General features: G+C 34.2%; 1 protein-coding gene across 1 annotated transcript in view; it reads left to right on the top strand.

Annotated features, from left to right (window-relative positions):
• The window catches only part of LOC141290596 (rap guanine nucleotide exchange factor 4-like), a 30,279-nt gene that overhangs the window by 2,227 nt on the left and 14,451 nt on the right, over window positions 1-13,601 (top strand). The window contains exon 2 of the mRNA XM_073822711.1: window positions 5,405-5,472. Within this exon, the coding sequence (XP_073678812.1) occupies window positions 5,419-5,472 (54 nt within the window). The 5' untranslated portion in view covers window positions 5,405-5,418. The remainder of the gene's footprint in view (window positions 1-5,404; window positions 5,473-13,601) is intronic.

Here is a 13,601-nt window from a genome sequence, read left to right as displayed (position 1 = left end):
CAATTCCAAGTCCAATTCTGAAGCGGAAAAAGACTGATACGCAATTGTGGGCCAAGTCAGAATTGTGAGAAATAAACTTGCAATTCTGAAAGGAAAAAAGTTTGTATCTCGCAATTCTGACTTTCTTAGAATTGCTAGATGAAATCTTGGAATTCAAATTCTTTTTTTTTGCAATTATGAGTTTATGTCTCACAATTCTGAGAAAAAAAGATCAGAACTGCGTTTATGCATCACAATTTTTGACTTTTTTTCTCGCAATTTTGACTTCTTTCTTACAATTCCCAGTTTAAATCTTGCAATTCTAATTCTGAGGCGGAAAAAGACTGATATGCAATTCCAAGTTAGAATTGTTAGAAATAAAATGCAATTCTGAGATTAAACAAAAAGTCACAATTTTGAGTTTATATCTCACAATTCTGACTTTATTTCTTAGAATTGCAACATTATTTGTCAGAACTGCGAGTTGAAATCTCTGAGTTCTGAATTTTTTTCTTGCAATTCTGATTTATTTCTCGCAATTATGAGTTTAAATCTTGCAATTCTGACTTTTTTTTTCTCAGAATTGTGAATTTGTATCTCGCAATTCTCCAATTCTCCAAAAGTCCAATTCTGAGGCGGAAAAAGACTGATATGCAATTGTGAGTTATGTCAGAATTGCAGGAAATCAACTCACAATTCTGAAAGAAAAAAAGTCACAATTTTGAGTTTATATCTCACAATTCTGACTTTATTTCTCAGAATTGCAATATTATTTCTCAGAATTGCGAGTTTATATCTTGCAAGAGTTTATATCTCACAATTCTGACTTTATTTCTCAGAATTGCAATTTTATTTCTCAGAATTGCGAGTTTATATCTTGCAAGAGTTTATATCTCACAATTCTGACTTTCTCAGAATTGCTATCTCGGAATTCTGAATTTTTTTCATAATAGTTTATATCATGCAATTCTGAGAAAAAGATCAGAACTACGTGTTTATATCTTGCAAATTTTGACTTTATTTCTCAGAATTTCTCAGAACATTTTTCATCTCACAATTCTGACTTTTTTTCTTGCAGTTGCAAGTTTACATTTCGCAACTCTTTTTTCTCAGAATTGCGAGATTAAGTCAGAATTGCAAGATATAAACTCGCAATTCTGACTTCTTTTCTCGCAATTTTGAGTTTGTATCATGCAATTCTGACAAAAAGGTCAGAACTGTGTTTATATCTTGCAATTCTGACTTAATTTTTTAGAATTGTGTTGTTTTATCTCATAATTTTGACTTAAAAAGTTGCAATTACATTTTTTTTATTCAGTTGCAGAAACAGGTTTCTATGCTAATATATAAAACACATTAAATTATATTTCATAATATTTAAATAAGATAAATAATTAAAAATTAGTTGCTTTTACTTATTTTTATATTTAGTAAATGAAAACTAAATACATTACTTAAAAAAAATGTATATATTCCACCTTTATTTAACTAGGAATATAAAATCTCTTTTACAAGAGTCTCTTGGCCAAGACAGGCTGCATCACAGTAGAATCTGTGTGAGTTTATCTTAATCTAAAATATCCTGTTTAAAATGTTCTCAATGTAGCAAGTACATATCTAAAAAGCATCTACATCTTTACATCTTGCACACAGACACATTTTGACAGTGGCAGACAAAGTGTCTCTTTTTATCTGATCTGAGTTAAACCTGCACCTCTCTATCTGAAACAAACGACATGTTCAAGTGTTCCTTGTGGAGGGTCACATGCAGGAGAACTGGATTTCTGAGTTCTGTCATTGGCACTGTTTTTGTCATAGGCAACCACACACACACACACACACAAACATACAGGAATACACTTTCACACATTCACACAAGCAGTCAGGCTCACAGCTTAAAGGAGCGATTGTGGATCTTCTTACTTTCATTCGCAACACCAGGCCTTAGGGTTTATATCATTAGCTGCTGTGGAGTACAGCGTACATGGAGGAGATACATGCCAGAATGTTTTCGTTCTTTAAACAGATCTTGTCAGCTAAGAAGAAAAACAGATTCGGTAAGACAAAACTAATACTGTTCTGTGGAAGTGAATGCCTGTTTTGCTGGTTTTAGAACTCATGATCAGTGTTGTAAGAGTTTGTGAACATCAAATCACATAGAGATGTATTCTCTGTTGTTTCTTGAGCACACAAATGCATGCACAAGTACTAGTGAATATGGCACTTTCTAAAAACAGGGTGCAAAATGATGCCTGAAAATTCAACCAAAAAAGGTTAGTGAAAAGAAAAACTACTTTTATTTAGCAAGGACGCTTTAAATTGATCAAAAATGATGATAAAGACATTTATAATGTTACAAAAGATTTTTATTTCAGATAAATGCTGAACTTTCTATTCATCAAAGAAACTTTATAGAAAGTAATTCTATGTTTTCAACATAATAATAAATGTTTTCGAGCAGAAAATCAGAATATTAGGATGATTTCTAAAGGATCATGAGACTGGAGTAATGATGCTAAAAATTCAGCTTTGAATTCACAGGAATAAATTACATTTTAAAATATATTCAAATAGAAAGCAGTTATTTTAAATAGTAAAAATATTTCAAAATATTGCTGTTTTTGCTGTACTTTGGATCAAATAGACGCAGGCTTGGTGAGCAGAAGAGACTTCTTCAAAAAGCAATAAAAATCTTACTGTTCAAAAACTTTTGACTGGTGTAGGCCATTTTATGTTTTATTATTTTTATATTATTTTTTCACTACTATAAAATGCATAAATGACAAACTAATAAATAATGACAAATAAATAAATAGTTTAGGGTTTATTAATGTTTTCTGTAAATTAAAGTAAAAAGGTTGTTTACATTTTTGTAATGAGGAAAATCAAGGCATATGGAGCAAAATATGGGTCAATTTTGACTAAATATTACATTTTGTTCATTAAAGTTAGTCAATCGTTATATGTTTATTACTACATTGAACATCATTTCAACAAATTATGTCAAAATTATATTTCTGTATGCTTTTAAATGTCAAAAAAGACCACTGATGTATGCAGGCTACATATTACAACAAAAATTGAAGGAATGCAGGCATTTAATATGTTTATAACAAGCTATTTCTGCATGCTAGGTTTATTTCAAGGCATCTGAGCCTCTGAATCTTTTTAGTCATGGGACTTCAAAAAGTACCATTCATGAAAAGTGCCATATACTTGCATCTCACGCAACTGTAGGCAGGAGCTTTGTCATGCTTATGTTGAAAACTGCTTTTGCTTCAGCAGTCAGTTCTGTTTTAGAGAGAGATGCTAGTTTTGTGGGTCTGTTGCTGTCACTGTCAGCGATAAACCCAAGACAACAGTTGAGAAATATTTTGGGGCCCTCATAGAAGGAAGCAGGTGAACAGAGCCAAAACAGAGACAAGCTTCCAAAAAAAGTGCTAATTCAAGGAATCCTTGCAACCACCCAGAAACATATTACACAAAGTCATTAATAACTCACAGCCAGGAGTTTAGCATAACACATTATCACATAATTATGCTCCTGACTAATTTAGCTCAAAAGATGTATCATACACACTTGTCAAGGTGTTACAGCTTAGATTACAAATATACACAATCAAAAAATCTTTGTCGAGATACAACTATTTGAAAATCTGGAATCTGAGGGTGCAAAAATATCTAAAGATTGAGAAAATCGCTTTTAAAGTTGTCCAAGTGAAGTTCTTAGCAATGCATTTAACTAATCCAAAATTAAGTTTTAATATATTTACATTAAGAAGTTGACAGAATATCTTCATGGAACATGATCTTAACTTAATATCATAATGTTTTTTGGCATAAAAGAGAAGTCGATCATTTTGACCCATGCAATGTATTTTTGGCTGGTTTTGTGGTCCAGGGTCATGTATGTAAAAGGACAGCAACATATTGTATTTAGATCTTGTTATTCCACTATTTTGGACTGAGGAGTGAAACAGCAGTGGCTGAAAAACTCCACAAAACAGTACAGTGATTCAGTGTTGTTATATTTCAGTCCTGCAGGAAGGGAAGCCCACTCTCCTCAAACAATTGCCGGGGTCTAAATAAGTGTTATGTAATGTTCCACATGGACATTCTCAGGGTGGGACATGTCTTACGATTGTCCCCAACATGACCTATGGGTGGGGTGGACAAAGGGTATTACCATGTCGGGATGATGCCTCTTAAAAGGAATGACATTCACTCCTCAAAAACATAATACATTTTAGTAAAAGATAATACATTTTATTTTTTACATGGACACTACAGTTAGTTTAAATGCAGTTGCTAGTTTAAGTGTGGGTTCAAAAAATAGGCAGCAAAATATGCTGGGTTTTAAGATAACCTGTTTTAACTTAAATGGAAGGCGATCCAAAAATAAGCTTCAACAAGCTTCAGAAGTAAACATTATGCATTAAGAGCCGGGGGTGAAAACTTTTTGAATATGAAGATCAAGGTAAATTTGACTTATTTTGTCTTCTGGGGAACATGTAAGTATCTCCTGTAGCTTCTAAAGGGCAGTACTAAATGAAGAAAATATGATATTTAGGCAAAATAAGAAAAATGTACACATCCTCATTCCATTAAAAAGTTTTCACCCCCCGGCTCTTAATGCATAGTTTTTCCTTCTGAAGCATCAGTGAGCATTTGAACCATCTGAAATAGTTGCATATGAGTCCCTCAGTTGTCCTCAGTGTGGAAAGATGGCTCTCAAAATTATACAGCCATTGTTGGAAAGGGTTAAAATACACAAAAATGCTAAAAAACCAAACAATTTGTGGGACCTAAAGAATTTTTCTGAAGAACAGCAGGCAACTGTTCAGGGGGATCATTCAGGTAACAACACAGTATTGAGAATCAAGTATATATAAACTTTTGAACAGGGTAATTTTTATAAATTCAACTATTATTTTCTCTTGTGGACTATATGTAAATGTCTTTTTATGTAAAATATCTTACTCAGGTCAGTATTAAACCAAAAAAATAACATGCATTTTGTATGAACCCTACTTATTTTTGCTGATTCTGCAAGGTGTGTGTAAACTTTTGACTTCAACTATATTATTTAAATATATATATTAAATATAAAATTGATTTAAAATTGATTATTTATAATTAATACTCGTTGATTAAGGCTGCTTGACATTGAGGCAGCTCACTAGATTTTGGAAAAGGGCTTGAGTTTCTATCTTTGGAACAACTTTCAAGTATGGAAATAAACAGTAGTAAACACAATACTATTTATCAGAGTTCACAATATCCAGCCACTGGGTTTTGTGGGAGTCATGAGATCTCACAAATTATAAGCATGAGATGGGAAATACCATGATGTAACAGTAAAAGGACAGCAGATTGAATCAAACAGCACTGACTTCCTCTCTTTCTGTACTTTTGTCCCCCTCAGAGGCTCCAGCAATCATGTGCTCAGAAGACACACTCGTCCGGACGTCTCTGCGCTCGTCCCTTGAAAAGGTAGAGAAAATTTTAATTACTTCTCTTGTTTTTTTCATTGCACTGGGTTTCTCTCATGCACAACTCTAAATCAAACACTAAAGACCGTAAACATTAAAAACTCATGCAAAAAGGAAAAATGTGTCCTATTCAAACTTCAGAAGGTTTATCAAAACATGCAGCAATTTCCTTTTCATTTACTCCTTCACTCCAACCTTGGCACCTGCATTGGTAAGTAAGGTGGGTTATGGACACGCCCCCTGATCCTCACCCCCTCAAGGTTTATCATGCAGCTGGAACACACAGATAAGAGCGCTGAAGGAGAGACCAAGTCAAACGCATGAGCTAAACATATTTTGCCTGCTCTAGCGGTTCTTTTACTGGTTGTGTAATGCAAATTTCTACATTTCTGGATGCAGATGAAATACTCTTTCAGTGCACTATGAATACAACTGAATAGGATGCTGTTTTTATTCCACTTATAAGCTTCTTCACAGTCTCTTAAAATGTTCATTGCTATAATGTCCCAACATTTATTATGCTTAACAGATCATCATTCGTTCATGCACATTCAAATGGTTAGACGTGTCAAAAATGTCTTGTATGTTTGAATGATTATAATTTACATTCATATCTGAATGTACATCATTCACTGATCTGTGCATTAAATGCAAGAGTAACAATTTAATTAGTCATAATTTAATAATCACTGAAAAAGTGTTATTTTGGCATCAGAGGTACTGTTACAGTTTTTAAATAATATTTAAAATTTCATATTTAAGTTTTTAAATTTAATTTTTATTATTTTGTTTTATTAAACATGTATTTATAGTTGTTTTGTTTGTTTTAGCTATTTTAGTATTTTAAAATTGATGTTTTTAAATTACATTTTAAGAAAAATAATTGTTTTAAAATTAGCTTTATTTTTTATATTATATTTTATTTCATTTAACATTTGTAAGTGTTTTTTTTTAATGATTGTGGTTTAGGTAACTATAATAATCCTGGTTCATACCATGGTAATATGGTGATCATTTAGCCTATAATTTAGACCAGGGTTGGTGTTCACACTTCAGCCCATGTGACAACTTGCCCCATCACAACTAACCTTTGGGCCAGTTACATTAACACACCCACTACACTAGAAATAAGTCTTCAAACCTAGTCTGACCAAGTAGCAGTTAACTAAGAGGTAATCAGTCTTACTTTAATGATTCAAACTAGACCAATTCACATTTGTCTTTAAAACGTCATGATCAGTAAAGAAAAAAAGTGTAAAACTAGTCCTACTGTATGGTACCATCCACCACATGACTTTGAAAGGGTTAAACAATAAAAAAAAATACAAAGTGTATTTAAAAACAGCTAGATAAATTATTAACACATTAAATGAGTGACTTGTAACATCAATTGGCCATATTGGTGGCACTGAACGTAAACAATGCCACTGAACCAAATGAAACTTGCATATTTTGCTGATTATTGTTGCTAAAAATGGTCAATTATTGTCATGTTTTAGGCTTTAACTAATTGGCCGGACTGGGGAAAAAATTGAAGTATAGACTGCCAAAAGTTATAACAAATAGGAAAAGAGTGCAAAAAACAGAGGAACAAACAGCGTTTGTGGTTGGCGAACCATAACCAGGATTTCCAGGGCAAAAATCTTGACAACATTCGTGTTTGTTCTTATCATTTCCAGTCAGGTAGGGTGAAATGTTAGGCTAATATCTAAATAATACTGCTTGAATGTATCTTTACCACCTATTAACTTTAGTTTGTCAAAATATTGGACCCTTACTAAGTTCTTCTCTATATGATTTAGCAGCTTCCACGTTTTTTCTGTGGTTTAGACAGCATAAATTAGCAGAACTTATTCAGTAATAAATTAACCATGCAATCCATGCTGTTTTTACATCCGAGTATCGCCAAATATGGCCGCGTATCCGGTAACTGACCAAATGTGACCCTGGACCACAAAACCATGTCATAAGGTTCAATTTTACAAAATCATAAATAAGCTTTCTATTGATGTATAGTTTGTTAGGATAGGACAATATTTGGCCGAGATACATCTATTTGAAAATCTGGAATCTGAAGGTGCAAAAAAATCAAAATACTGAGAAAATCACCTTTAAAGTTGTCCAAATTAAGTTCTTAACAATGCATATTACTAATCAAAAATTACATTTTGATAGGTTTACAGTAGGAATTTTACAAAAAAATCTTAATGTAACATGATCTCTACTTAATTTCCTAATGATTTTTGACTTAAAAGTAAAATCAATAATTTTGACCCATACAATGTATTTTTGGCTATTGCTATAAATATACCCCAGCGACTTAAGACTGGTTTTGTGGTCCAGGGTCACAAATGGTTAAGTGCAAATCCTCTATTAAGGTTACTCAATACCATGTAAACTAAGTGTGCCCACATTTCCCACAAAGTGAAAGTCATTAGGAAGGTTTACCATTATTACGTCACACAAAGAACAAACAACAAGTGAAACCAAACAGTAAAATTCGTTGAATTTTGAGGTAAACAAACACCTGCGGATGATCCATGCGGATGCTGGTTAGTGTTGTTAGAGGCGCGCCCCCTGGCAGGGGCGGGGGCGGGAGCGAGAGCGCGGGGTGGCGCCTCGACTGGATTGTCGAGAACGCGCAGGCAAGTCTGACAGCGAGCAGCAGGTTTTAATGGCATTCGGAGGCTGGAGATCACACGCACGTAGGAATGCAGCGTGCAGGTCCGGTTGTCCTTAAACAGGGATTGTCAAGCCCTCATTGGAGATGTAGTTTTCCACGTGTGTTGCTGCAACAGATGATCTTCAAGTGAAATAATTGTTCATACATCGGACCTGACTGAAACATGCATCTCTTTCGGAGTTATAATTACCAAGTCTTTCCCGATCGTTGTACCAGTGACAAAATACCTCAGGTCCGGGGAATCAGCTGGGTAAGTGGGCAGAAATAAATTCTTAAAAAATATATAGAATTGTTATTTGTCAAGAAAGAAAGAGAAACTTATATAACCTGCTTATTCTACGAAATAGGTGCTTGTTTAAAAAAGGTAATTTACTTTTCTTTTTTTAAGATTTGATACATTCTATTTTAAAAATGTCATCTTTAAGGAAAAATAACATGGTAAAACAATTTTAAAGACTGTATATCATAAGACATTAAACGTTATTGGCAACCTTTTCTTGTAATAACCCAAACAATATTTCGCGCAGGTGCAATTTTCTCAGAACATACTATTGACTCTGGATAGCTAATAAAGTGTGTTTGTTTGAGTGTCAGGATGTGTGTGAGGGATGATGGCATTGAAACCAATGCCAAATGATGTGAAGCTGGAGGCTGAAACACTTAACTTAAAACCCCAAACAGCTAGGGAAATCACAGCTTTCTATTGTTGTTGTATATGTTTTTGTGTTTATATGTTGTTAAGGGGTTAATCAAGGATGAGTTATTTATAGCGTATTGTTCATTGTCCATCTTAAGGTTTGTTCCCTTACAGTTTGGAAAAGAATGTGCACAGGAAGACCCACACCACTGTAGAGCATAATGAACTTGGGTGAACTTTAGTGAACTGTAGGGTAAAACTCATCTAATCAGCATTTTTACTAAAATTAAGGATCTAAATTCAAATAGACACTGTCTGATCTCTTTCAGATTAGCTACATTCATTTCAGTTGGTTTTGATCATTTGGCTTTCATACTGTATCAATATTGAAAAGACAAAAACAAAATACTCATAAACACGGGATGAGGAAACATATGGACACTGTGTAAACCTCACAGGTGCTTTCCCATTTCCATATTACATTGAACATTAATTACCCTGCACGTTTACTCTCATCATGATGTGTCTTCAAATACACACGGTAAACGGTTGCTCCGATTAAGACGCATTGTAGTTTCTACAGCTGCTGACTATCAGATGTTAGAAGCGGTGGTCTTTTATATGTTGAGATACTGGACCCACATCTTTCTCTTCTGCATTCCAGAAATAAGGGTCGTGACTCACGATGAAATACCTTACGTTGCCCGAGGACCCCCTGAGAAAGAGATAAAGAGCCCTAGTTAAAAAGATACCCATGTGTTATGTCAATGTGCCACTGTCTGCACTCTATCAGGGTTGACTTTTATATGTCTGCTATTTTCTAGTTTTTTTCCCACCTGAAATTAAGTATATTTTGTGGGAATACAGTACAAAACTAAACCTCAGACCGAGACATATCTTAAAAGGAAGTTGTTAATAAGAAAATTTTAAAGTTTACTTACCCTCCTCAGGCTACCTAAGATGTAAATGAGTTTGTTGCTTCATCAGCACAGATTTGGAGAAATGTAGCATTACATCACTTGCATACCAATGTATCATAAGTAGTGAATAGATGCCATCGGAATGAGAGTTCAAACAGCTAAAAACATCACAATAATCCTTACAAATCTATCATTAAAACATTTTAACTTAACCGTTGCATCCTCTATCCATAATATTGCTGTCTCCAGTGAAAAAAAGTCATCTTGTCTGAATCAGGAAAGAAATATGCATAGATCAAGCACTGTTTAACCAGTCCAAAGCAGCAAATTTGGGTGAACTATTTCTTTAAGACTGTCCACCACATAAGTGAGATTCCCATAAGAGTTTCTGAGATAAATGGTAAGTCAATTTTAATTTATTTATGATTTGCTTTTACTGCCATGGAGCTTGAGATGCAACAATTTAAATTTAATCTACATCTAAACATTGAATAATGTTAGTCTAGTTTAACAATGTTTGACAGCAAAGACATCTATCTATCTGCAATTAGATGACTATTTGGATGCGCAATAAAGACATCTGTCAATAGCATTTCACGATCATGTGATTTCAAATACTTCCCAGCACATCCATTGGATTTACAGTCAATATCCCTGTGTAATTTCCTTCTTGTACTGGAACATGTGATTGAGCCAACTGTATAGTTTCACTCTACACCGTTTACTCAGTCAACAGAGCCACAGGGTGGAGAGATCTCCATGCTAGCCAACCTTCTGTTAAGGTAAATCAGGCATGAGGATGCAGTGAACCTGATCACCTGAGAATCATCCAACCATTTTTACTGTCCATTGCTGCTGTTGATAAAAGCCCAAGCAGGGAAAATACTGAGGGAAAAAACTCACAACTCAAAACAAATCAGCTTATCCCTATAAGAACTTCTCGATTAACAGTGCAGAAGCCTTAAATGCTGGCACTGTTGACTCAACGCTGATGCATTCTCTGTAGGCGTCTGCTGCATTAACTCCCTAGGCGGCGTAATGTGGTGTAGTGTAGTGGTTATAGGAATAGTAAAATTCTGTCATGAATTACTCACCCGCATGTTGTTCCAAACCCATATGACTTGCTTTCTTCTGTGTTTAGCTGATACAGGTGTCATTTAACTGAATGCCAGGTTAGGTTATGAATGACACTAGAGTGACTATGTTATGACAGAACTATCTTGAAAAGAGTTAAAGAACAAAGCCTTAAATATTATCATAATAACCATGAGCCATTGTAATTGTAAGGGGCTGTTTTTACAAAACCCGTAAAGATACATTATCAGGGCAAGCCCATAAATAGCAGGGTATGCTTCTTAATGCTTTACAGCATTAGTCAGCTGATGCTGAGTAACACCTGCCATGGGAACAGAGTCTGACAATGCTTCATAAAAACTGAGTTATGGACTCTCTGCCATATGGGCAAAGGGGAATCAGGTGGAATTTGGGCGGGTGAAGACTGTGGAGAGTTTCTTTTTGTTGGGAGGTTAGAAACCGTTAGAAAACTATGCTAGCGGCATCTCTACTGGTAGCTCAAGTCCTTAATGATTCAAGTTGGTTCACTTGGTCATCATGGTAACGCTCCCCTGCAGCTATTTTCTAGTCATGCAAGTACAGCTCCCGTCTGTTTGAATAGAAAAGACTGAAATCTCCAAGCTTACAGTACCATTTCAAATCACAGATTAAATCAGACAACAATTACATCATGAATTATCCATCTTTAAAAAAAAAAATCAAGCTAAAAAAAACCTGGAGATATCAGAAAATTTGGTCTTCTAGGCCTGAAAAACTTGAAATGATAAAAACTTTCTATAGTTAATATACATTATTTTAGTTATGCTTTCCTCTAGTCTGCTTTGCCTGGAGATTATGTAATGGTGAGTTATAGGCAGTGCATTATAGGCTTTGTTGCAGTAATTATGGGGATAGTATACAGAAAGAATTTAAATGATAAAATGTGTTAAAGCAGTACTACTTGTTGATACACTCTTAAAAAAAGGTTCTTTATTGGAATCTGAATTTTCTATTGCATAAAAGGTGCTTTATTAATATAAAAGGGTAATTGTGACTTTTTTCTCACAATTGCTTGATACAACTCGCAGTTCTGACTTTTTCTCAGAATTGTGATATAAACTCGCTATTCTGAAAAATGAAGGCAGAATTGCATTATATAAACTTGCAATTGTGAGTTATAAAGAACTGCAAAACAAACTCGCAATTCTGACTTTTTCTCAGAATTACAAGTTTATATCTCACAATTCTGACTTTATAACTCTCAATTTCGAGTTTATATCACATAATTCTGACTTTAGAACTTGCAATTGTGAGTTTATATCACGTATTCAGAGAAAAAAGACAGAATTGCAAGTTTATATTTGGAATTTTGACTTTTTTAAATCAGAATTGTGATATTAACTCGCAATTGCAAGTTATGTCAGAATTGTAAGATATAAACTTCCAGTTCTGAGAAATGAAGTCAGAACTGCATGATATAAACTCGCAATTGCGAGTTATAGTCGGAACTGCAAAACAAACTCCCAATTCTGACTTTTTTCTCTCAGAATTACAAGTAATTGTGATTTTATAATACGCAACTGCGTATTATAAACTCAACTGTGAGTTATAAAGTCAGAATTGTAAGAAATGAAGTCAGAATTCCGTGATATAAACTCGCAATTGTGAGTTAAAGTCAGAACTGTGAGATATAAACTAAATTTTGACTTTTCTCTCAAAATTCCAAGTTTATATCTTGCAATTCTGACTTTGCAACGAGTCAGTATTCAGAAGTCAGAATTGAGAGATATGCTCTTTTTTTCCATTAAATTGGACTTTTCAACTGCAGTTGCGAGTTTATATCTCACAATTCTGAGGAAAAAAACATTCATAATTGCGTGAAAAAGTCATAATTGCAAGTTTTTATCTCATAGCTCTGACTTTATAACTCGCAGTTGCGAGTTTATATCATGCAATTCGGACTTTAGAACTCGCAATTGTGAGTTTATATCTTGCAAACTCACAACAGCAAGTTATAATGTCAGAATTGTAAGATAGAAACTCACAGTTCTGAGAAATGAAGTCAGAATTACATGATATAAACTCACAATTGCGAATTACAAAGTCAGAACTGCATAACAACTCACAATTCTGAGAAATAAAGTCAGAATTGTGAGATATAAACTAGCAATTGCATGTTATAAAGTCAGAATTGTGAGATATAAACTCGTAATTCTGAGAGAAAAAAGTCAGAATTGTGAGTTTATATCTCACAATTCTGACTTTATAACACGCAATTGTGAGTTGAGTCAGAATTGTAAGATATAGGCTCGCTATTCTGAAAACATATCAGTCTTTTTTCCCTCAAAATTTGACTTTGTAACTCACAATTGTCTGCATCTCTCAGAATTGCGAGATTATGTCTCACAATTCTGAGGAAAAAACTCAGAATTGGCAGTTTGCGCAATTCTGAGAAGAAGAGTTTATTTTTTTTAATGTATCTGAAAGCATACATTATATTGCTTGGTCAAAATATTAAATAAAGTAACATGGAAGTTGTGTACGGCTTTGTGCATGTCAGGAATTCCAATTCTTTGGCCTACAGATTCCGTGTGGGCCTGGTTATCCACCTGCGTGAAATATGACATGATGAATCATATTTGATATTACCCAGAGATTCCTCTATAGGTTGCAGCAATCAATAAAGCATTTGGGCATCTAAATCACCGGTGGTTAACAGCTTACTGATAAATATTTGAACATAGTTCATCCATTGTTCTGTCTTCAGTCTCATTGATGCGCTGATTTTTATGCTGAAGAGGAGAGAGAAGCTTTTCTTGGCCCTTGATTGCGGACAG

The sequence above is a fragment of the Garra rufa genome, chromosome 18 (genome assembly GCF_049309525.1).
Source record: "Garra rufa chromosome 18, GarRuf1.0, whole genome shotgun sequence".
Classification (NCBI taxonomy): Eukaryota; Metazoa; Chordata; class Actinopteri; order Cypriniformes; family Cyprinidae; genus Garra; species Garra rufa.
Note: the sequence above shows the minus strand (reverse complement) of the source record. Positions and strands in the feature narration are given on the sequence as shown.